Source organism: Amia ocellicauda, chromosome 16 (assembly GCF_036373705.1).
Source record: "Amia ocellicauda isolate fAmiCal2 chromosome 16, fAmiCal2.hap1, whole genome shotgun sequence".
Taxonomy (NCBI): Eukaryota; Metazoa; Chordata; class Actinopteri; order Amiiformes; family Amiidae; genus Amia; species Amia ocellicauda.
The window spans coordinates 12,365,979-12,392,603 of NC_089865.1; the positions used below are offsets into that span (position 1 = coordinate 12,365,979).

The 26,625-nt window shown below is 37.7% G+C and overlaps 1 protein-coding gene across 2 annotated transcripts in view; it reads left to right on the top strand.

Annotated features, from left to right (window-relative positions):
* metap1d (methionyl aminopeptidase type 1D (mitochondrial)) overlaps positions 1–26,625 on the top strand; it is a 31,036-nt gene that overhangs the window by 183 nt on the left and 4,228 nt on the right. The window contains exons 2-6 of one of the 2 annotated variants that reach the window (XM_066687712.1): positions 15,335–15,495; positions 16,394–16,543; positions 17,450–17,598; positions 19,416–19,458; positions 22,379–22,542. In XM_066687712.1, the coding sequence (XP_066543809.1) occupies positions 15,335–15,495; positions 16,394–16,543; positions 17,450–17,598; positions 19,416–19,458; positions 22,379–22,542 (667 nt within the window). The remainder of the gene's footprint in view (positions 1–15,334; positions 15,496–16,393; positions 16,544–17,449; positions 17,599–19,415; positions 19,459–22,378; positions 22,543–26,625) is intronic. The other variant, XM_066687713.1, reaches the window with a different exon arrangement.

The window sequence follows — 26,625 nt, forward strand, 5'->3', positions numbered from 1 at the left end:
CTTTGATCAAATTGTGGTCTGACATTTCGGAAGCTGTCTGGTTTTAAACAGGTTTCTGCTCGGGTTTTTTTTTTTACGCGTTTTCAAACTTTTACCACTGAACTCTGTCAGCTCCAGTTTCTGTCAAAATGGTCCACTTAGTTATAACTATTTACTACTGTATAATATGATTTAGCTGTATATACCGCACAGAGGAAGCAAAATAATGAAGCGTTTTTGTGCGTTAATCTTGCATGTGTATGTACATAAGTCTACTGTAATATGATCTCCCCCCGCCATGTATATTAACACACGTATGAACGCCCTCTTATCTCACATTTCATTTCACAAATTGCATGCAGCAGTTAAAATTGCACATATCCTAAGTGAAGCTTAGATATATAATTATTGACAATACTGCAAAATGGTTAATGTAATTGATAACGATGATCCCATTCCCATTCAAGGACAGGTAGTCTTGTCAAGCAAAATGACATATAAAGCCTAAGGGTGCTTATATTCCATATCAGACTATAAAGAAATATAGCCAATTACATTATTCTGTACTTTGTCTGAACCAATTTAAAAAAAAAATACCCACTTCAGTTTAAAGCTTCAGTTAAATATCTAATCTACATTTCTATTGAGTTCTTAATCATTTCTATTGTCATCCTGGTATAGGGCTTGCATTAAGAATCTCTTGGGGGTGCATGTGAGGTCATTGGGATGCTCTTTATTTATGTCTTGCTTTGGTAATGTTGTTGGCTCAACAACACAAACAGGTCACAGTGAATTTGGTCAGGGGATGCATGAGCCTAAACATATTAGACAGCGCTGCCCCAGAAGGAAAATAATGAAGAAATCCATCCCAGTTCTTTGCTTTCCACATCCTCTGCTATTTTTCACTTGCTGATGGTTTGTTATTTTCCTTTGATACGTGTACAACAATTTGTGCAAGTCAGTTTTTAAATGATTTTGAAAACTGCAAATGTACTGTGGTTGAGGCTGCGGTGGGCTCACGTTATTCAGCTGTTGTTAATGTGAGAACCTCAGATGTCATGACAATCGGTAGGGACATGTCTGAGACGTCCCCATAGCTGCCTGCTCAGACTTCTTTGAGATAGTGATACATTTTCTGTAAGTTACTTAAAACTGAGCTCTGCAACATAAAACATTCACAGGGTTTGAAAACAACCAGGAAAATGACATGTACCTTACACTGTCACTTTTGTTGGCAATGAGACCTTTAATCTTTTGGAAACTGTTGCTCTGATTCCCCATGGGGAAAATGTATTATCCTTTTGCCTCTGCATTAACCTCAGCTTGTTTTCAGTAACCCCATTTTACACTGTTTACTATGATATATTATTAGACTTACCTGACATACCTTGTTGACACTTTCTTTGTGGACAGCACTGAACCTGATTGAATACAATTGAGTACAGATTTGAATTAACATAAAATATCAAACAGATCATAAGACACTTTCTTAGTTATTCAGTTGGTTTGCTACTTTCTAATCAGCTCACACATTATGAAAATCTAACATTTTAGTGGATTACATTAAAATTGTCATAACTGAGTACTATTATTAACCGATTCTGTGTTAAAACTCTTGTCTGACGTGCTTGTGATGTGGAAACTGCTGATGGTCCAATTTGAAGTGAATCATGCATTTAACGTTTCTGTTGTTTGAATTTCAAACAAATAGATTTCAGATTACAGAATCCCTGAAGTGCAAAAACATGACAAGCAATAATAAAAAACAACTACAATTAATTTAAAAACAACAAATCAGAAGATCCAATACAAATGCCGTGTTTTTCATTTAAACTCTTCTAGGAAGATGTTTAGTTTAGCATTTGTTCTTTGCCAGGATAGGAAATGCATTACCATGACAGGTCATATCATAATCAGATTATATTGTATGTTTAAAAACTAGATAAGCCTTGTTTAAACCCCAAAGAAGACAAACATGATCTGTGCATACAGTATGCTACTCTTGCAGAAAACTATATCATCACAAGAGTAAACAAATGAGGATGGTTGTGCCATTTTAAAGCAGTAAAAGGTCTGGCCATGATAAAGAACTTGATTTGTGTTGACTTTGAAGACCTTGAGTGTACTGGATATGTCCCCTAATTCAATTTGCGTTGTCAGTTTTAGTTATTTCATTTATTGTCATAATTCTTTGTGGGCTCCCTCTTGTGGCTGCTGTAACAGCTGACATTTCTGATTACCTCATTTAAGTGTTACAACTACTATGCCTGCCTCTGGAATTAAACTGCCTTTTTCTGCGAATGTTTAAAATTATATGTTTAAATAATGTTTTCAATAGTTATTACCAATATATATCATGGGAAAACAAATCCCTACAAAGTGGACTTATTGTCTTCACTGCTTAAAAATGAAAACCTCCGAAATCCTCTAGTGTTCGCAGCTTTGAATGCATCAAGTCTGTGTGTGTTCCCGTAATCCTCACAAACTGCCAGCGGTAGTGTTTCCTGACCTGAGCTCCCCAGAGCTTCATTACAATCAAGGTCATTATTTAGACGACCAAATCCCTTGAAGCAAAATAACTAGAGTTACAGTTTATACCTTTCAAATGATAAATGCAGTATTTGAGGCCTAAAAGATCATATACAGCAGAAATCATTTGAGAAGTCTAACATTATTGTTACGACAACCGATTTGCTGATTTAGAGAGTATCCATTTGCAAGGAAGCAAAAGTGGGTTCTACAGTGTGTTAAGGAGTTTAAAAATAAGTGAGAAATGCACACAAAAGTGATTTTTTTTAAGAAGCCTAATTGAGAGTACAAATAAACCCTTAACCAACTGTCTAAAAACAGATTAACCCTGAATTTGCGGTTTTATGTACAGCGGCTCATTTATACGTGCGGAGAGGCTGCTCTTGAATGCCAGGCTGGGATCGGGCCTCGGTGTCTCGATTCATATCCCAGGAAGGGAGGTAGAGTTTGCCTGTGTGGGAGGGACTGCATACTGAGGAGGTTTACAGTCCTGATACCCACTCCGGTGCCTCGAATAGAGGAGCTGTGGGACCATGTGGCTACTCCAGTCTGCACGGCAGTGTTTACAAAAGTATAATTTCTTTCCTGGAGCGATGCCAGCCTGGCCCCCGAGTCCTGCCATTCAAATACTGAAGCAACTTGATTGAGGATTGCTCATTCAGCTTTCCATTGCACCTGCTCCTAGTGGAGGGCATTACTCTGGGAGAAGAAAAAAGACATTAATGTTTATGTTAAGCTGCTGTTAAGCATTTAGCACCTAGATTATTGCGCTAGTCTTTTTTTTTTTTTTTTTTTTTTTGTTCCTGTGGAAAGCAGGAGGTAGAATTAAATAAATAATCATATGGAGACATTGTTTTGTATATTTTGACACTTTTGTGATTTTGTTTCAAAATACCTGTTAAAAACTAGAAGCAGAGACAACAGTTCTAGTGTCTTCATCAGGCTTCAATAACAATATCACTTATTATGAATATACTAATATTCTTTTAAAATGTTGTGGTCTGTGTATTGCATAACACATTGGATTTATGTTCTTTGAAAGACTGTGTAGCCGGCTGTAAACACGCTACAGTCACTCATCTTTTCAGATCTAAACTGAACTGTGACTCTCTGAGGGGGCACTGCAGACTTGTATAACAATTGTCTCCAGCTATCATGGCAGCTTCACTTCTGCTACAACACCTTTTGTACGCAATACAGAGAAGAAATACTCTGTCCATCATGTAATGCGAGTCATCGACTGAATTACAGGGATTTCGTACTTGATTCTTTGCCTCTGCACTTTTCAGTCCAGTTTTGGTTGAAATGTTGTGATTTTTATATCACGGTACATCTCCCAGTTGAAGCATTTGCTCAGATGGGCTTATCTTGTCAATGTTATTCCTTTATTCTATTTTTTTTTAGGTTTGGTTACACATATAGAATAAATACTCAATCTTTAACTACCCATTTTATGTCATTCAAAACATAATTTCTTCACGGAAGCTTTGCAGATCTTGGAGTCAGATTTTTTAGGAACTGAAATGTGAACAGTGTAACCAACAAAAATGGCTTTTCTAAGGCTGAGAAGCAGAGCAGATGTAGGTTCGGAAAGCACAGGTCTGGTTAGCTTAACGGGGATAAGGTGAGGACAGCCTGCACTGGGAAACCCCAGGCTTACATCGCTGATGTTGTGCACAGCATATAGAAATGCTTTCAAAGGGATTCTAGTAACCACCTCAATATTTAAATGATTATGGACTGGAAGCTCTGAGCCTTGGCCATTCTGTGATGAGTTATCATGGGTCTATACAGGAGATTCAGGTGAACTGGAAGCTTTTTTTCCACCTGCGCTCAGGAAGCAAGGCTCTGAAAAAGTAGTGAATGGGAGGAACGAATGGGAACTTCTATAAATGCTGATAAAATCAAACATCAACCTACATTTAATAATAATCTTTCCTGTGCGGAATTGGTTGAAAATACAACACCCCCCTCTCCCCAATAGACATTTTTACCGTATCACACAGTGACTACCAATGTGTGTCTTAATTTCAAATGAGGGTGTCCAATTACAGCCGCTGGCACGTTGTTCATCCGCTTCTGTTACCTGATGGCGCCTTTGTATCATGCAGCTTAGACAAGCTGGCAGTTTGGACCTTGGCCCGCCTGAACTGTAGTAACTGATGAACATGATACTGATGTTGAGGAATCCTAGCTTGTTACTCGGCAGATTCCCAGGAGGAGGAAAGAAAGCCGTGTTCAGGCCCTAACTCCTGCCATATCATGTTCCCAGCCATTGTTCTCACGAATTGCCATATATACCCAGGGGCTACTCTACTGCACCATCAATGAACCCTGCCTTTGGTTTTTCTGTTAATTGAGGCCTCTTTTAGATAATGTTGGACGTGCTGACAGGTAAAACCAAACATTGCGAGAGAAAGTTGGTTTGACATCTTTTAATTGCTTGTGCCAATAAAAGACTGACAGCAGTTTTTAAATCAGCAAAGATCTTACAGTTGATATGGTTATGTAGCTAAAGAGAGGGTGTAATTAAAGTGATACTGTTTATACTTTGGCATAGTATTATCTGAGTGCTGAGAAATAAAGGTATCATCATGTCGGAATGCAATGTATCGGCCCATCAGATCTGTTAAGCGTTTTTTAAAGGTTTTTTTTTTATTATTTAAGAGACACAATTATGAGGAGTGTAATCCATCTGTACTAAAGCAATACTATGATCTGTTAACTTTATAGTGAAGTCAGTTTTTCTTGTCATCTAGGAATTATAAGCAATTTATCTGTAGAGAGATTTTCTCAGGGCACGTCTTATATGCAATTAAAGAACATATAGGCCTACGGTATGTTTAACCAACTATAATTTACAGTAAGAATGACTTGTCTGCCTCTTTCTGCTTTAAAGGATGTCTAAAGCTTAGCAGAAAAAAATGCTGAAAGTAATATTACCTAATGGGAAAGATTGTTTATTTTGTTTTTAAACTGTAGGAACTAGTAACAACACCTTTTGTCTCAGCAGTAGAGGCAGTCGTTTATCCTTTCAGTATTGAATATAAATGTATATATGCGGAAAATGGCTTGCTATATTTGATATTCCCAATGTAAAATAATAAAAATCCATAAATCATTCCACTTTTTAAGGACCTTAACACCAAGTGTGTAAGTGAACTACATAATTGTTGTTGTTGTTTTGTTTGTTTATTCTTCTTCCTAGATTATTACTCACTGGGCACTTTCTATATAGTGTGTAGTGAAACAGAAGTCTTGTAGTTAAAGGTTTCAAAAAAAATTAATAGGAGCCTTTTTCATGGAAAATATTGTATTTTTCTTAAGTATAATTTTTAGCCTTGGTTCTGAGCATGAATCATACAAGTATGATTTAACAGGCCATTGTTTGTATTCATTTTAGTGTATGTGATTGACAGTGATTGAACAGTTCTTGTGCAGTGCTTGTTATTTTTTGTCATAAATGATGTATGTTGGTAGTGCTGGAAATGTAAACAAGTTCTTCCTGTATCACAACTCGATAAACCTTAAATTTCATACTCAAAAGACGACTTTGTCCTGGCTGAGCAAGACAGCAAGGTAAAATGTTTATGATTTTTGTCTTTGTGTTCTGATATACTCATTTATAATAGTTATTTTTTTTTCCCTTTATGTTTGTAAATTGATTTTAGCAAATGCTAACGACCCGATTTTATTAGAGTGAGCATCTGTAATCATTAACAATAATGATTGGAACCTACACAGTGGCATTTGGCTTTCATTTACATGGACTGTATAAACTAAATCTGCAGCCATTCAAGAAAAGAGTACTTGTCTTGAGGTGATACATCAAGCCTTACTGTAGTCAGGGAGCAGGCATTAAGCTTTCAAATGAGCCATGCTTCTGATCTAGAGGGACACAAACTATTGCAATGCTGTTTTCTAATTAAAACTGCAGCGTTAGACTGTAATTGGTGCAAGATTATCTGGGGTTTCAGTTAAAGTCTACTGCTGGGGAGCTGGGAGAGTCTTACTTGAGATAACATCTCAGACTTCAGACAGGAAGCTTCTGTAATCTTGTCAAGTGATTAATCTGTGCAGTAGGACAGATCTTAATGTGATTGGGGTCTGTTTGGAAATCATGATCTATATGTATTATAACATCACACAGGCAGGGCTGTAAGTATTGTTTCATTGGACTTCAATACCATGCAATTTGAACTTACTGAGTCAGTCTGATCTACTCTATATATACTGTGGTCTTGCAGCTTTAAGAGTTAGTAAACTCAAAAAAAAAAAAAAAAAATCAGCAGTGGAAATTTTCCTCAGGTTAATAACAGCAGTGTACTAAGAACAGCTTTTTAGAATAACTAAATATCTAAAGAGATTTAAAATTTAAGATAGGGTAATGTTTCTAAATTACATAAATATGAATGCAGGCTTATTTTGAAATCTCAACTATCCATGAGGATATTATTCTGCTGAGTTTTAATCTGAGTTTTTCATAGCTTCTAGTCTTTAGTTCTGACTGCCAGTCTAAACCACAAGATGCTATTAAGATATTGGGCTTGGCTGGAGAAAAACATAGCTCTGGATTGTAATCTCCCTTTATGTAAAACTGTATTCACTGAACAACGTGGGCCTTTGTATTAGCTGCTGTATGAGTGTGGACAGTTCATAGGCCTGCTGAATTATGCAAATTATTTATGTTCAGATATGTCAAATCAAAAACAAAACAGTCCCAAATACAGTGACAATACTGCAGTGCATTGTTAAATATTGAAATATAATCCTGTTTGTTGATAATGGATTGAATTCAGCAACAACAATGAAAAAACTTAGATTCCTCACCAAATGCATGGGAAAGTGTACATTCATATTATGTGTAAAATGTACTATATATATAATTGAGCATTTGTCAGTCTGGCTGCTTGAAACTTCAAAACCTTCAGTATATTTTCCAGCTTAATCAAAGCTTAGTAAGTAAATCGGAATGTTGCATGTGCTGCAGCGAGACATGCTGAAATTTGCCAGATGCCGTGTGCTAATTAGGGCCAAGTATTCCCTGGGTAACAAGTGTGTGAGAAACCATAAATGTGCCTGTGCCCAATGTATTGGATCTGACTTGGTTAAAGTCTGAAGTGTTTATATTCTAAACAATGATTGTTATTTGTTTTGTAACCCATAATGTTGTGGTAGAAAAGGAATCTGTCATTTCGGTGTGCTATAAATATGTATCTGAGACAATGGTTTCTTCTGAGGGTAGAATATTGGTTTTGCATGTCAAGCAAACATTAACTTTCTTAATACTGCTTGGGCATGGAATTCAATATGGGACAAATATCCCCACATAAGCTCTTATTAGGCTGCTGCGTTGTAGTTACATCTGAAACTTTATTATCAAAAATCTATTAACCATTATGACATTGTTTGGTAACCTGTACACTACTTCCTCCTCCAAGGACTTGTGTTTGCTGATGTAGACGGGTTGCCAGTTGTGCCTACAAACCCTGGGGGTGTTCAGGCTATAATGATGCCTTTTTCCTGCTCAACCTGCAGGAACTCTCAAGCTCTGTCTTGATGATGCACCATATTTTGAATGGGTTCTCACACAAGAATACCAACACGGGGACTGAGCTACCTACTTGAAACTACTTAACACACAAAAAGAACAAATAAACAATCAAAACCAACAAACAAAGTAATTGATTTTGTGAAATGGAAGCACTCCATTGCATTTGTGGGTGCACATCTCGATGACAAATCAAGATCTTCACTCAGAGAGGATGTGGAAACTGCCTTCCTTACTGGATTTCATAGGATTGAAATACAAGACGTAAAATGTTTCAATTACAGCTCATCTTGATTTTCTCTGCGAGTGAGTGGGATGCTGTTAAAGGTACATCGGCCTTTCTGTGTCTGAGCCCACTTGATTAGCTATACTAATCCCCCCTTTTGCGTCTGGAGCCCACCAGCTCTGGTAGGGAAACAGGACACAGTCTGCAGTGAAGCACTCCCAGACCCCGCGCCCTGTTTGCTAGCAATAGCAGGAAACTGTGGCCGTGCAATTTCCCAGTCTCTGGGAGGACGTGTAGTCTGCGTGGCTACAGAATCATGTAACAGAGCAGTGTAATTAAGTGTCCATGAGCTCCACCAACCCCATTATGAGAGGACAGCTGTTTCTCTTTGTGTGCTGCTCCTGTGCCTTTTTGCAAACAAGTGAGCAGCAAATTCAAGTAGCAAATATCTGTCTCTGTATTGTTCTTCATGAATTTTACCCACGCGTTGCATTAACACGTGCTTCATGTAGACAATTAATAGAGAGAGAAAAAAATCTGTACACCCAAAGCCCTTTGTGTGTAGGGTGAGGTGGTATGACACACTTACAGCCCTGAAACAACACTGGCTTGTTGTTACCAGACATGCTGTTAGCATTGTTTGCACAGCAGCTGGCAAACTATCCTGAGGTGCGGGGCTTGTGTTAAAATCAGTGGTTGGGGCCAGGTCCTTGTTGTTAGCTTCCTCTGATAAGAGGGAAGCAGGATTGTGTATGAGCAAGAATAAACAATAACTTAAAGAAAACTGAAGAGAGAAAAAACATACTCTATGCTAGAATGATGGAGAGGGATGCTTCCAATGTGCAGTTTCTTTAGTTTTTGACTGGTTTTAAGTTGCAATATAATACTCTCAGAAATGCTGGTTTATGCACTTTGATTCTCGTACCTTATCAAACAAAGCAAGCCGTGTCTTAATTGAATTTTATGCTCGTTGCAGGATGAGTATATGAAAGAAACTTGTCAGTTTACATACTGATCAATTACCATTACCCGTATCAATTGATTATTTGTTTGGGGAGCCCCTCAAGCTCTTGTTACTGGTGAGGTAAGGACGAAGTGCAGTGCAGGAAGTGAAAGGAGACCTCTGTGCCCCACCTCCTCCCCTCATGTTGCCTGTTAGATTATGGAGAGCTATTAGTGATGGACGGAGGTTGGCTCCTGGCCAGATTCCAGTTGTATGATGGGAGGGTCATGGATTGTCATGACCTGGGTGCTGTGGCTTGAATGTTGTTATTATTACTGCATCGTGCCCTTAGGCAGCCATCCTTCTTGCAAGCTTCCTGAGCCTCCAGAGGAAGCGGCAGGTTTTTTTTGCGGCCCCAGCTCTGGGGAACAGCTGTGTTTGTCAGTGGTGGGCCCCTGCACTCGCCTCACCCTGGGGAGAGCTGTGCAAAACAGGCGCAGAGGGAGAGAGAGACTTGTGCTATTTATATAACACAATGCCAACATGATCTACAGAGTTGCAGTAAATAGACATCGGATCCAACGCTAAATTAAACTGCGACATTTGAGCAAGTCTGTCGTCAAGCAGTTAACTAAAGGCGTGAAGTTACTTACTAGTTTCCTTATGATTAATGTCCACACCCATTGGGGGAAGATGGGGTATAATTACAGCCTAGCACTTGCTGTAGGTACAATTTCCTGTGCATATTTCTGCTTTAGTAAACCGTACATAAAGCAGAAAGCTTTCTGGTATGTTAGAAATGTACTCTGGCTTTATTTCCCTTGATTTATTTATTTTGATTAATCAAAATCTTAAATTAAGTGCTTTCTTCAGATTGTGATGACTGCTTTAACAGGAGGATTATAAATTGACGGGATTGAAAGATGCCTACATGTATTTGTCTGTATCTGTGTGTGTGTGTATATATATATATATATATATATATATTTATAAACACACACCCACACATGCCTATGTAGTAATAAAAGTACTGGTAGAGCTAAGAAGAGTGTCATCACAAATGTTTATGATGCTTACTAACCTTGGGAATGCTGGTAAATCTGTAAACGCCTTAATGCAAATATACAATGGTTAGCTTGCTTTTGACAATATTTACAATTTACATGAGGCTAGACATGCATTCAGCAATTGTATTAAAGATGACTCGCATTCCAATTCTAAAAAATATCTATAAAATGTATCCTCTATAGTAATACACCTTTCAAGTAATGGAAGTTTTCTCTACTGACAGATCCAACCAGCAGAAAACGTCATCTTCAGTTGTGAAGAGTGAGACCAAGGGAATAGGAGTCATCTCCATTTATTTTAATACATTTTAAAAATAGAAATAATTAGGTAATATAATGTTTTATTGTCACTGGTGATTTGTACATAGGTGCAGCACAGCATGCTTCTTACTTGAGTCTGTCACCTCTTTCTGACAGAGTACATATCTGAGTGTGTGGAGTTATGAATGAAGACCACATTTACCCCACTCTGTCAACTCTGGAAGAGTTGGGGGTTGGTGGGACTTTTTTTGGGGGGTGGGGGGGTGGAGTATGCAAATAGATCTCAAAATTGCGGCTGCCCTTTGACAGTCCACATAATTACACGCCTGTCTCAGTATTTTACTTGGCAGCCAGAGCAGTTAACCCCTGGAAGCAGGAGGCAGGGGTGCCGTGACCAGCAGGGCTGCACAGCCGTGGTCTTCTCAATGCGCTCTTGTTTAAAGCTGCCTGCATTTACAAGCCCTGCCCTACAGAGAGCTTAGACCTGACCCAGCAAGGTGATAACAAGAGGAAAGAGGGGGCGTGAGTACCTGTCTGTCCTCAGAGACAGAAAGAAGGTTTTCTGTAGAAAACCCACTGAAAAATGGTCAACGTCCTGCCGCTTCTCTCTGTAGTGACAGCAGCAAGTGCCAGCGCTCAATGGGTGCTGTTGTGTTTTTATTTAGTTTCCAATAGCACAATGCCTGCAGCTCCATTTATTTAGTTTCCAATGCTGCTGCCCCTAGAAATTGTCCCAAGCAGATGAGTTATGTTCTCAGGTGTGTATTTTCTCTCTCTTCATAGACTTGAAACATCCCAGCTTTGTTTATGCTCAGTGTGCTGAAATCCAGCATGATTGCAACAATCCTTTTCATGTTGCTTGTTTTTATCCATGGTTTAAAGGACAAATGTATATTGTTCAGTACCAGCTCTGTATATTAAAGTGATTCGCTGTTTTTTTAATTGCTGTGTTTGAGGGTCATCAATTTGTGTCAGTTGAAACGGTACATGACGTGAAAGCACATAATGAAAAGTAAACCTCATGCGGGGATCTAGCTTGAGACATCACACACTGTTTTGTATCTAATGTTTTGAGCATTATCAAGAAAGTTACGTTTCTGGAAAGATAGTTGTGTTTTTAGTAGTCTATCGATATGTTCCAGAAACAATGCTGCAACATATGTTTAATCTCAGGCATGTTTTCCCTCATTTCTTGCTAGTGTTCTGTATATTTGCTGACATTTTACTCTGTTTAATCTAATAATTTTTTGGAGGGGAATGGATTTGGGGGTTTTCTTTTCAGTTTTGACTTGCAATATGAAACAAAAGATACTGTAGTAGTAGCCTAGTTGTTTTTGTCTTGAGTGATTAATGATGTTGGCGTATCAAATGGCCTGTGAAGATGCAGCTATTTGGAGTTGCTGCAGAAATACTAAAATTACTTGAAAGTGAACATGTGCTGCTTTCACGAACCTTCCCACATCGTTCTTTCAGTCTCCTGTCCCATGGGCATCATCTCCCTTATTACCCCAACCCCCTTTAAAAAGGATACACAAAAGAAAAAGGCTGTTTTAAGTATTTTTACATTATTAATTAATACCTCCTTCTTAACCATGAGATAGGAAAGCTGTATTTAAATATTTAAATGACTTATGTTGGTGCAGCAGAGTGAAAGTTTTTCATTTAAAGCAGGCACGTAGAGGAGAGTTGATGGAGCTGATGCTTTTTGTTGCAGAATCCTGGGCTTCGGCCAATATGACGTGCATTACAGTCACTGCGATGCACAGGTTACTTTCCTAAGGCCCAGTGCTTTATCGGAAAGCTGGGGCTTAATTTCTGTCACTGCACCCGGGGGGTAGTGGGAGTGCGTGTTTCAGTGTGAAGTTGAAGAGGTAGAGCAGTAATTAAATAACTAAAGTGCAGAAAGGTGAAACAATGTATTGGATGCTTTTCTTCTTGGGAGACAGCGAGGGCCCAGGTCTTTTATTCCTTTGCTGGTTCTTGCTAGTTCGCTAGACATCTTTGTCTTGACAAGCATTGTAAAGGCACTGGGACTGACTTATCTCAATGTGTGAGCGGCTCTGCAGGTTGTTGTGTTAGCCTTAAATTAGAGCTGGCAAGGCGCGGGGCTCTGTGTAGAATCAGGAGGCCTGTAATCAGCCGTTCACACTTGGCCCCTGGGTTTCATCACACTGACCAGAATCGGTCTGGGAGGAGTCCTTGGTAAAACACGGTGGTTTCTGTTGCAAATGAGTATTCAGCCGTAAATTGTTTAATTCAGTCACGAGACAATAAGCCAGTAAACATACAGAAGTTTATTCTAATTCTGTCATTACCGTTACTGTTGTATATCCTGTTATTCTCCTACTGTGGTTCTACAATGCTGCATAGATTAATTGAAAACCAATTTCAGATGGTGATTACCCTTTAATAGCACTGTGCAAAAATAAATCAACAGTAATTGATTGATTATGCCAGCGTTCATTTTGAACTACATTCTGCCATGAGTATTTTCAATCGGATGAATCTGTATGTCTGTTTGATCACACGGATTGTTTCATCAGATGGTTCTTTTCAGGAAATCAACATTGTTTCTTGCACTTACTCCAGGTAATAAAACACACTCTGCTTGCTGTTTGCTTTGGTGGGAAGTGCTTAGATATGTCTGCACTCCTCGGAATATAAAAAGCTTTTACAAGTCAGCGTTGTAGAGTGTCCTGCTGATATTTTCTTGAAAGTCTGATTGAATCCCAGTGATGTAATGTCATGCATGGTGCAGGAGCACGCCCCGGGCGCCGAAGGGGTTAAGCAGTAATGATGAAGCCTGCAGAGTATCCAGGATGTTGGCTGGTACAGTCCTGGGCTGTTAAGCTGTGTCTGATATGTTACTGGGTTCCATTCAGGTCTTGATTGCCCTTGTAAGATCACAGGCTATTCCCCTCCAGGGTGCTCCCACATACTCATGCTGATTATGACCACTGAGGCCTTTCACTATCAAGATGCTGTCCTTATTATTTGGGAGGGGGGGGGGGGTTGCTTCTGCCACTGCAGTCCTTCCTCATATTAAATGTAATTTAAACAAGCCATTCTCATACTTCTCCCACACACAGCACAGCTCCGTTGAATTCCTTTGTTTGCAACGTGTGCTTGTGACACAAATTCTCCAGGAGGTGCTGGGCTCGACTCTCTCCTTGTAGTCTGTAGATGCTGCAAAGGATTGTGTGACATTTAACTGGATAGATATATCAGATATGTATGTATATTTAGGTGTATGTGTTGTGTGTATGAAGCATTTGTATAAATTATGTGTCCCAATATAGAGTCTTACTGAAAAGTAGTTCTGCAAGTTGTTAGGGAAATCAACATTCCTGATGTTTACATTACAAATGTATGTAAATCAAATAAATGCATTTGAATTTTGGAAATAACATATCCTGCCATTTGGTCTATGAAAGTAAAAACAAACAAACTAAACAAAAAAAACTGCTTGGCAGTTGGCAGTTTTTTTTGTTTCGTTTGTTTGTTTTTACTTTCATAGTGTAGAGAAAAATAATTAACATTTTGACCATTATAGGAATATTAAATTATTCCTGTAAGCACCACTTGTTGGTGAGAAACCTTTAAGAAAAAAAAAAAAAAATATATATATATATATATATATATATATTTTTTTTTTTTTCCAGCATTATATCATTACAAAACATATGTACAAATTGTATGAATACATCAGCACCCACTTTCCTGGAATTGATAAATGAAGGAGCCTCTCTAATTAAATTGTCTGGAAGATAAGCTTGGAGACTTTTCCTCTAGCTGGGGGTCACCGCTAGAACAAGGGACAAGGGGAGACCGGGAGGACTGGGGGTCACTAATGGCACTTTGGGTACAATATACTATACTGTTTAAACCACAACAACAACAATGAAATATAAAAGCCACTGCAATTTAAAGGGAAACAATTATGAAGTATTAGAAACAAAAACAAATTATCATGCAAATGTGTGATCTGTGTAAGTTTGCTAACTGAAAGGCACACCCCAAATATTATGTATTATTGATTGTTATTGCATACATTTATTTAACCTAGAATTATGTTGTGTCTGTTTGAAAACAATGTAAACAGTAATTATTTTAATAAGTGTACTTTTATTTCAAAGAAAAAAACATGGCAACACCCCAAAAATAAATTAAATGAGCAAAAAGTTATATGACATATCTTATATGACATTTTTAAAAATATTATATTTTATGTATACTTATGTGTATGATTGGGATTAATTGGATTAAACAGCTTCAAAGTATTTCATTGTTTGTCATTTGTTTTTCCAGTCTGAATAAAAAACTTGAACATTACTGAATTGTAAAATAAAGTTGAAACTGCTGAAATTTGTTAAACTGTTCATTATTTTTTAAACTTAAGATAATCAGTGGCACAGGTTATATATAAAATATGTATGTAATATAGATAGAGAGATATATTGGGTCAATCAAATTGTGTAAAAGGATACAATAGAAAAAAATAATTTTGTATTTTAACAAGATCAGTTTGGTAAAGTTTTCAAAGAATTATATAATTTGCATTACATTTTTTAATATTTTTGGAAATATTAATGGGTGACCAATTCAACATGTCTATAGGGACCATGGCGTTTATCTTGTTGGCATAAGAACAGATATTTGGTGGGAGCTTGGCAACTTGGTTCCAAGCATGCGAGCTGTGGTAGAATGTTTTGATACTGAAAACTAGACATTCAGTTGATTTTGCATTAATGTGCCAATGATCGTTGCCTGTCTTTCAGGCTGCACACTCTTCCAAAGAGGAGCCGGTGTCTGGGATAAGAAGCGGCAGCCACAACTTCACCTGTGGCAGTACAGACCTTTCTTCTGGAGGAAACAGGAGAGCTCCTCTTACAGTGTGGTGAAGCCAGCTGCTGTAGCACCAGCCCAGCCAGTTCCTCAGGTACTTCAAAACAACCCTTTTAATAAGTGACGTGACTAAACACCCAGGGCCTTGTGCAAAGCTGGCATCCAGGAGATGTTATTTGTTTACCTCAAATTATTCAAATTAACCGATGTAACCAACCTTTGACACTGAGCAATAGAAAGACTCCCTTCTTATGAGGAAACCCTTTTTATTTATTTTATTCTTTCTAGGCATGCTTTTACTATGCCTCAGTATTTATGACTAGTCCTTATCAAAACATACTTGTTACCAAATCTATATAAAACTGTGCAGAACCGAGTAGAGAAATCAGGGTAAGTAATGTTTTCAAATGTTTACAGTATGCTGTAAAGCCAGGAAAGATGATGATGATATCCTGAAGCCCTAACTATATTCCAGTTTGGCAATGAGGATTTTCAAGTGTCTTGTAACTGTAAATTGTTTGCTTTTTGGTTGTTATTTCCACACTAATAAAACCAAATTCTTAACTTTTTTATAACAGGCTCTTGTGATTTTATTTATTTCTATTATGATTTCATGTGACCATCTGTATGATAATAGTAATAATCTGAATCTGGCTGCATCAACAAGCAATGTGTATCTTTGTATTAAGATGGCAATGAATAATTTTATGAGGCAGAACAAAAACAGTTATGCGTCGAACAGAGCTGACTCCGGTCATCATTTTGGGCAAAACTAATATTATGTGAGTGACTCTCAGCCCAGAGAGCCCACGGGGGGGATGGCAAGGGAGGAATGTCCCAGTAGCTTAGGGCCCTGCTAGCAGCTCATCCGGGGTCGGGCCGGGACACAGAGGGCAAGCTGCCACAAAGCAGGAGCCACCAGTGCACAAAATGATCCCATTGTGACGCTCGGCTTTTTCTCATCTTCGTGTACAATCTTTTTTTTCTTCAAGCACATAATGAAGCCAGACTATGTGACGACAGGCATTGTACCAGACTGGGGAGACTACATAGAAATTAAAGATGAAGATCAGATTCAAGGGCTTCGACAGGCCTGTCAGTTGGCGCGCCGTATCCTGCTTCTGGCTGGGAAGAGCTTGAAGGTACTCTTCAGAGCACTGCAGACATTCATAAAGACTCGGGCGTGTTTTTGTGTCTAGTGTTGAGCACACAGGAAAAAAGGCAAATCTGGTTATTCCCCCAAGATGACGTTTATCAAGCAAGCCATTAATCATCCACATAGAACCAGTACAGTAGTAGTTGTCTAAGGGACAAGATTATTATGAATGATTATTAGTATATACATTTTGTAGTGGAGTGATTATAACTGTTTTAAATATTTCTATCCAATATTATGAATTTTACAATAAATTGATAATTAGTTGACTGTTCATAACTCAGCATTATTATATTTATTGTTTTTAAGGTTACAAATGGTTAAATTAAAATGCTACAGCAGCTAAAAGAATAACTAATATCAGTATAGCAGTATGATATATCAGTCGTGATAAAATTGTAATTTTTAATACAGATTACTTAAGTATTCGATTTAGGATTATATTTACACCAATGCTTGCAAGAGGTACTATGAATTGCTTTTATGATGTTTGTTCCAGCAAACTGATTTTAGAAAAACATTTTCCGATGATGTTTCCTTTCTGTAAATATATCAATTTGATATCTAACGTATTCAATCAAGCTGCTTATCCTTTTATTTTCGTTATTTTAATTGCAGTGTTTCGTGTGAATTGCTGTTCCACTATTTCCAGTATTTTGTATTTAGACTTGTTTTTCGATCGATATTGGTATAGGATACACTGACAACTGGCAGCTTATCTAAAATGTAACGGTAGCTAGCAGTCTTAAAAAATAGTCACATGCTGTTTTTTTTTCCTACTGTAAAATAGCATTTTTTTGTAGCAACACTACAGAGAGAAGGGAAAATTATTCATTGCATTTAAATCATATTTGAAAACTTTGGTCATGTGAAACATTTCCCTTTCCTTCAGGTTGGCATGACAACTGAAGAAATAGACTTTATTGTTCATCAAGAAACAATCAGACATAATGCCTACCCCTCTCCTCTGGGTTATGGAGGCTTTCCAAAATCAGTCTGCACCTCTGTGAACAATGTGGTATGTCACGGTATACCTGACAGGTATTCACGTCTTTTTAATACTGCAATCTGTGCTTGGCTGGGAATCCCCCTGATAATGATAGGATTGCAATTGTGGATTCAAAAGCATTTATCATGATGGTAGGCATTATAGTTATGAGAAAAAGTCTTCCTTGAATGGACAGAAATATCTAGGGTTAAAAAGCGATACTGCAACTCATTGTGTTTTAATCAGATGCTGATACACATTATTTTTTCACATGTATTGGTTTTGATGAAGATTAGTCCTATAGAGTAAAAATATATAACAAATAATTCATGTTTGGGCTTCTCTCTTGCTGAAATTGCTGCCCTTACAGACTTGCAAAAATGTCCATGAAAGTTAATGGACAATAATGGACAGTAAATGTGTAGAATATTCAAATATGTATTTTTATTTTATGTGACTGAGTACAAATGTCTATATATTATAAATAATATTGTAGGAAAATGCAGTTATTATAATGCAATCAAATTAAAATAATGCTGTTCAGTATTAGAATGTGTATATACACTCCCTGTCACACATAATAACAGGATCATCTGGAAATCTTACAAACAAAGAAAATCATATGTAAACCATTGTCTAGCACATAAACTATTTTATCTTATATGATTGTATTGTGCGTTATGTGATAATTGTGTTTCCCCAATCTACATATAAAGAAAAACGGGTAGATATGCAAACACAGATTGCCTAGGCTTAAAGAGCGAGGTGGAAAATCACATTTAATCATTTCATAACTAGCACTGCTGATCTCAGTTCCAGTTTAAATCTCTATATAGAAGAAATGGTAAAGGATAACCTCATGGGGATAAAGGTACAAGTCAGGACCCTTTGATATGGGTACAAAACCATGACAGTGAACCCAAAGAGAAGTGTATAATGGTGTTATAGATGCATGTGGACCCAAAGAGCAGTGTATAAGGGTGTTATAGATGCATCAAATAGTTTCCTTTTGAAATTCCAAAAGGAAACTGTGAAAAGAAACACTGGTGATAAGGTGTCAAAATGTAAAATGCATAAAGTAAAAAATGGAAGTGGTACCCTGGAGGTTTGGGGTTATTTTGCTAGTGCTCCTTCAGGAGATGTAATGAAGACACAATATTATGCCATTCTTCAGTGTCATAAAATACCCTCAGGAAGGCAACTGGTGGGTGAAGTTTTTTTTTTTTTCTTTTTTCTGAACTTGATAATGATCTGAAACACTAAACACTGGATTAGAAGAAAGAAAGAATGAACAACAGATGTTGTAACTGATGCGCTGGTCTCAAACCCATTGAAATGTTCCAGTGCTCCAGTCTGTGGAGAAGTAAAGTGTAGGAAATAAAGTGTGGAGAACTAAAGTGTAGGAAATGACAAGTACCTGTTGCGAAAGTAACTAACATTTTCAATTCAAATAATTTTAAGCTGTATTTCTGTAACATTTCCAGAACCCATCATTTTGAACACCCGTGTATTTATAGTCGCAAAGGCTTGTTAATATGTATCTTTAGATCATACTAAGAAACTGTCTTTCTTGTGCTTCCAAATAGGCACAAATAAACCAAGCAATTTCCTTGTCTCAGCCATGTGATTTAGCAGTTTATGTTTTTTGCATCAGTACTACTCCTTATATTTTATATGATTACGGTCAGACTGATTTCAAGATAAAATCCTTCATCCCAAAGGACAATTTGTAAAAATTAACTTTAATTGCTTGCTAATTTTATGTAGTCAGCTATTTTTATGTTTATCTTCCGTTGGTTTTCTGAGAAACTCCCTCGCTCACCACTTTTTTTAAATGTTTTTTTTATTTTACATGGCTTTGAATTTTCAGTCGGCCAATCCAAGATGGAGATATCATCAACATCGATGTCACAGTGAGTATTTCATACACACACACACAAATGCGGAAATACACACATATATACAAAGGCTTTGATCCACATTTGAATTGCCAGTAGCAACAGGAAAAACAGTAGATTGAAAATGTGGAATTTGCAGATGGGTGTGCTGTTTACTTGTGAGCCATAGGCCAAGCAGCTGGTTGCATGCTTTTTTTCCCCTTCTTTGCCTTGCTTGCTTTCATTCTAGCCAGACCCCATGTCTGACATGAATTTGGGGCTGGAATCAGATGCACTGAGATCAATGCTGTCCTGAGTGAAATGTCAGCCCTATCCCTGCTATGTGTCATGCTTTGGAGAAGGTGTAATTGTTATTGATCCACTGTGTAGTTAATGCAGAGCTCCACAGTGTCAGGCAGCTGCTGCAGATAGATATGTATGAGATGAGCTAACATGAAAAAAGCCGGCATTTTTCCTTCACTCTGCCGAGATTGATCTTCCTCTTCCTGCTGATTCTGAGTGGGGTCTGTCATTATCTTACTCTGTCATTAGAAGCTACATTGACAGCCTTGGCCTGTATGTGTCACTCTATTTAGACAGCAACACTTTTCCCTTGTAGTGTTCCCTACATTTATTAAAATCCGTGATGGTTATGCTACGTTCAAAGTCCGCTACGAACACCTTAACCCTTTGCTGGTCTCCTGCAGTCCTCGTGTGACAGCGCCTAAAGAGAGGCTACACAGTGGCGATCATTGGAGGAGAATGCAAATGTATTAGTCCTGTCAGATTTTTTTTTTTTTTTTTTTTTTAACACTCTTAAGCCGTATCGGTGAGCTGCTTGGGTATCTCTCTTTAGTCTCTAGTCCACATGACAAAGCCATTACACAGTTTGGCCCAATTGACAATCATCGCTCAACAGAGACCCTGGATTGAGTGCTTAAGAAGAATGAACTGTCCGCTCAGCTGCCAGGGGTGGTCCTCGCAGGTCACAGATGAGGTGAAGCCATGAAGGGAAGCCCTGTAATGAGCTTTTACCTGCCTCACAGGACATCGCTGCACACGCTGGCCCACTCCCTCTCCCTGTCATCACCATTCTGGGTCTCGCACACCATAGATACAACTGGATATCGATTCGCAGTGGAATACGGGATTGGAACCCCTACATTGTTTCAGACTTGCAGTGTCCGCTTATTTTTATTTGAGTATGTTCATATTTTTATGGCCGCACATTTCAATTTGACAAATGTGTTGCTTTAAAATTGGAGATATATTTTTTTGATTATATATTTTTAAATAATTTATGCTCAAGTTCAATAATAATAAAACAAAAAAACTTCTCATATTACTTCGGTTGATTTTTATTTGTTTCTAAATTTCAGCAATTGTCTGGATGCATTAGAACCCAAACAAATGTGCAACTTGACTTTAAAATTTAAAATGTTAAAAATGACACTTATGTATTAGAAACACTACCTTAAAATGTATCTACTCAAATATTCAATTTATTAAATAATAATGTAGTGAATTGGCAATCTAAATATTGGTCTTGCGTAAAAAAAAATGTTTTTATAAAATCTTTCCTTAAAATGTTGTGTCTGTATCAACTTTAATTATGTAAATAGAAAACATTTGACTGTGGCATTAAAAATAAACAGGTTAATAAATGTACTTCCACCAGTCCTGATGACTGTTGTTAACGAAAACATGAAAGCAGGACCTAGTCATTTTAAAACTGTATTTATTTTACTTAGATGTTAAAGAAGTAAAACATCTTTATTAAAGGTATTATTAGCAAATTAGTCTCTGCCTCTTTACACTGTTTAATTTTGGGGCCACCCGAAACAGGCTGTCTCCCTTTCTCTTTTTATTACATCCACCATGAGTTGAAATGAGTTCCTTGCTGCCAGTCTCAGTTGAAGGCCTCTTCAGCTGGATTTTGCCTTTTGCAATCACTGATTTTTTAAAAATGTAAATCAGTCTGGGTTGTGAGACTGTCATTTCCCTGGTCATATTGGCCATGTTCGCACTCTGCTACCCTGTGCTTTTTCCCATTTGGGAGAATTGCCTTTATTGCTGTTTTGGATGTAGTACTATGGGTCTGTTACTGAAGTGACATTCTAGTAAATGATCTGCAAAATAAACAGTCATGTTCACATGCCATGCTCTTACAAACCATACACCGGAATCTGTGAAGAATGATGCAATAAGATTAGCTCTTCTATTGTTTTATTTTATTTATAGAAATGCACAGTTACAATGAATTTAATGAAAGGTAAGATACACACACAAATATGTACATATAACCTACATGTACAGTTTAAGGATGGATTGATAGATATGTAAAATAAAATTTGTTTGGTGTTATAAAATTGGTGTTAAAAAAAGTATTTTTTGTTTTATTTAGTTAGTTCTAACTATGTGTGTATGTAGGTGTGAGAATATATTTAATTATGCTTGTATTTTTATTTTACTGCTAGAAAATGTAATTACTAGGCTATCCTCGTTGCTAGACAAAGCTCAAAATGTCATGTATATATTTTTTTTCATGTATAGGCTTTGAAATGTGTTGTCCATGGTAGATTGGTGAGTAATGCACCTGGCTAAATTCAAGCATAGAGCAACAAGACCCAAGGAGGACTTCCTTAGTGAATTACCTCAGCTCTCACTTATTAAAACCACCTCAGTTTGTGCTGCGCTCTCCCTCAATGTTGTCCAGTCAAGGGCTATTTACTACATTCGTGTCACTGTGCCAATGCTGCTGCCTGGAACCCAGCTCAGCCCTGAAGTTGACTGCAGTTCCCTTGTCTCGGTCTCTCAATTAAAACAGTGTTTTCCCCAGCCGCGTAGGCCACTTAATCTCCCAGCCGCAGCCCCCGTTAACGAGCCCTCGTGTTTGTGTTTTTAATGACGGTGGTGTCCCCGTTGACGGACGCATGTTTCTGTCCTGAACCTGCAGGTGTACTTGAATGGTTACCATGGTGACACCTCGGAGACGTTCCTGGTTGGCGCGGTGGACGAGCGCGGCAGGGTGCTGGTGGAGGCGGCACGGAGGTGTCGTGACCACGCCATCGCCGCCTGTCAGCCAGGAGCCCCTCTCTGCATTATTGGAAACACAATCAGGTAGGTGAGGGACTGACAGGCTCTGGAAGGACTGGAAAATGGGACAGAAGTTATTGCCGGTTCGGGATAAAGCTGATGACACGTTTTGTGACAGAGAGTCATCATTTTAGTCTGATATGAGTATTTGAACTGCCAGGCTGTAATGTCATTCCCTTCCTTAGAAAGATTTCTGAAAGATTGTAGCCCTAAAGGGTCACCAAACATATGTGCAGGAATCGTATAAGATATGTCTAGATAAATAGCATTTTTACTGTGAATATTTGTTATTTGCCCATCCACGCAAAATTGAAAACATACAGGATTAAATGTATTTATCGGAAGAAACATATCATTCAAAACACTAATCACTCATACTCATAATGACTAGATTATTGCTCAGGCATTTAAGATTACATATTGAGTAACAAAATGGGTAGTAATTTACCTTTTTATACAGCTGTAAAAGAGACGCAATGAAAATACACAATCAAGAGACTCTATTACAAGTATGCATTTTTTGCCCTTGTCTTAACATTGCCTTTGCCTCAGGGATGAACTTAAGGTTCACTGTGTCTCTGTAAATGGCTTTGATTTTTTATTTTTTATTTTTTTGACAAGAACAAGCAATTAGTTTTCAATTTAGACTCATCAATTTTTACCACAAAACGCAGACACAAACACACTGTAAATCCATACTTTCATAGTATTAAATCTTACAATCAATGTAGAATGTTAATATACCCTTGTGACCATGTGTGGGGTGCAATTATTGAAGCATATTGGATTTTTTTTTCTTCAGAGATTCAAATTATAGGCTAACTCCTCCTTGCAAAGGGAATCTTGTCTTTCTATTCTTTCTTAGGAAGTGTTGAATCCGACCCCTACTGTGAAACAAAAAAAGTAATGCATATCTCACTGTCTTCCCTGTCCGTGAATATAATAGAAATGAAATTTGAATGCAGTTTTAGTTTTGCAAATGGAAAGAGTTGATAGACAGAGGCACCTCATATTTTTGAACACCCAGGGTTTAATGCATTTGCTGGTGCTGTTCTTGTATTCTATCTAACAAAATTTGTTCCCTACTAAAGAAAGGGGAAAGCACTAAATTCTTATTCAAGCATTCTATCGAGCTCTGCATTCATGGCTGTGTCTAAAGGGCATGTCAGGCTTTTGATTCTCTCTGAGAGGTAATTATCCTTTTCCTGTCACGGAACAACAAATGATCGCTAACTACTGAGGCACATTTGCAGGAGTTGCATTCATCAATAGGAAGGGAAAAGAATGTTTAATTTTGAGACACAGCTGCATATCAGCTTTTATCATGTTTTTTTTTTTGTTGTTCTCTGTGGTTATTTCTTTATGTGTTTGATATATTTGTGTGTCTGTGTGTTTGTATATAAGTGTGTGTGTGTATATATATATATATGAGAGCGAGAGATAGATGTGTGTGTATATATATATATATATATATATATATATATATATATATATATAGATATATGTATATATATAGATATATGTGTGTGTGTGTGTGTAAAATATGTGTGTGTGTATAACATACAAATTTCATGTTTTAAAGTCTCCCCTTTTTTCCAACACTCTTTATTGTTCAAGTAATTTTCCTTTCTAGGTCTCTCTCATTTTTTTCTTTCAGAAAGGGCTATGAATGGGGAAAATTATCACAATTACTCATATAATTGAGCCTTCTTTGTAGCAAGTGCAGCTCCAGTAGCCTTTCTCCATCATGAAAATGGTTTCATTATAGGTTTTTTCATATTCCCTGACACTATCCTCCATAGAGGGGTAGGCGCGTGGATGAGATGCGGAGGGAACAGCGCAGATCATTAAGGTCACAGTAGGAATAATTAGCTGTGCTATGGAAAGAGCATCTAGGCCTTTTTTCTGAAGCATAAATGTACTGTCCACGGCTTTTAGTCACAAAGAACTTAGTAATAAATGGAGCTTCCGCCTACTACTTAAAAAAAAAAAAAATAGACTTGTATCAACATTACAATTTTCCATCATTAAGACTAATAACAGCGTGCTCTGTGTGGATCAAGGGGAACACAAAAAAGAACTCACATTCAGGTGCTGGCTGGGGTCTGACCTCCCTCTTCTCTTTGTTTGCGACTTAACTCTTTACAAAAACTAAAAAGGGTGCCGCTCTGAAGACTCGAGCGCAGCTGAACTCCAGTCAGCACCTACTACAGCTAAGTATTTAATTGGTAAATTTGCATTGAGTCATTTTCTCATTTTAATCAGGCTTTGTAATGGAGAAAACAAAATAACTAGTTTACACTGCTTTACTCTTCAGATTTGTTTTCTCTCCCCCCACAATTCTCATCCACCTTGCTGTACAGCTGGCTGGAAGAGTAAAAAAAAGGCATAACTTCATCTCTTTTTTACGTGATTGTGTGTTTTTTTTTATTTTTTTGTTGATGCCTATGTTGATTTATTTGGAGTTGTCTGTTTTGAGTAATGCCTGGCTTTGTTACGGTTTTGGTAACTGGTAACAACTGACAATATGAGCTTCCTCAGATTTGCAACTGGTTTCTTTATACACAGTTGATGCATTAAGTGCTAGCAATTTATTGAAACACCTTTTTCGCAATGTCTAACTCAAAGGTAATTGGTCGTTTTTAGACCAATTTCAGGCAGGTGTTATGGTTTCCAGTGTGCTCTGACCCCTGCTGGTTTTGTAATAGGTAAACTCTATTGGTTTTTACTGCAGCATCTTTTGCAGACTCCCATTGAACTGCGATTAGCCGCAGTGTGGTATCCACAAGGCTTGTGCTGTGATGGATTTGCACCTACCTTTACTCTGATGACAGTTCAAATGCTCAGGTGTTTGACTGAGCTATGCAGATTGCAGCAGCGAACAAGTGAAACATACCAGATTGAAGTCACCTTTGATACTTATCTTTGACAGCACCCAAAAGTTTGAATTACACTTAAATTCTCGCATAGGAAAACATAAATGGATACAAATGACTTATTTTTCCTGTCTGTGATGTCTTTTGACCATTTGTTTCCTTGTAGTTGTGGGAGTATATTGTTGGTTTAAATAACAGCGTATGTTGCCTCGCACGCAGAATTTGATTGTATTTATGAAGATGGAAGTTTCGCTGGTGTCAAATTGGACGTCAGACGTTGGCCACCACGAGGGTGATGATAGCCATGTTTATGCAAAATACATTTAGGACGGTTTCCTCAGGTCACTTTGTTTACAATGGGGCCCTTTTAGTGGACCACTCTGGTGGGGCAGGCAGGTCAGATCACACTGTGTAGTTTCTGTCTTCCAAGACTTACAAAGTGTATGCTATATCATGTTCAGGTTTCTTCAGATTACATATGTCCAAATATTAAGCCTAAAATATTAAATAAATTGCTAACTGGAGCACCTCCGTTGAAGTGTTTTCTCTGATCATAACCTAAAAATAATATATCTCACACAGGCTAGAAAATAATCTAAATTCAAATGGATGTATTCTCTTGTTCCCCTGGTTAACACATTTCAAGGATTTGACTTCTCGAGTTAGAAATGAATCCAGTTATAGAACCATCCTCGATGATTTGAACTTGGATCCATCTGAGAACGGCAGCTCCTAGCTTTTTGTGAGTCATGAGGACATCTTAATGGAGGGATTCATATGAAGGGCATTTGCAACTTCCTTGTACTGCTGGCATGATTATTCATCTCCGAATGAGCAGCACTTCACTTCAGCCAGGGTTCTCAGACAGTTTTAGTTTGACATAGCTGAAGATGGGTCTGTGAGTTCAAGTTAAAAACCTGCAACATGAACGTTAGACACTGGGGTGCATGAGACCACTTAAAACCCTCAGGAATATTTTAAATTGAAGACGTACAGCAATTACTGGGAATGGCAAAACTCCTGAGGACTGCATTGCCAAATTGACCATTTTGCATTTAGTTGTTTTTATACACTGTTGCTGTGTTCTGATTCAACAGTACCTATTTGGTGTTGTGTGTAGATCAGCAAAAAATAATCATAGTTGGTGTACAAGATGACATTCAATTTGGGCATAAGCCTTGGTTATATTGAAAACATAAATTAATAGGATTTTAAATTGACTTAAGGAAGA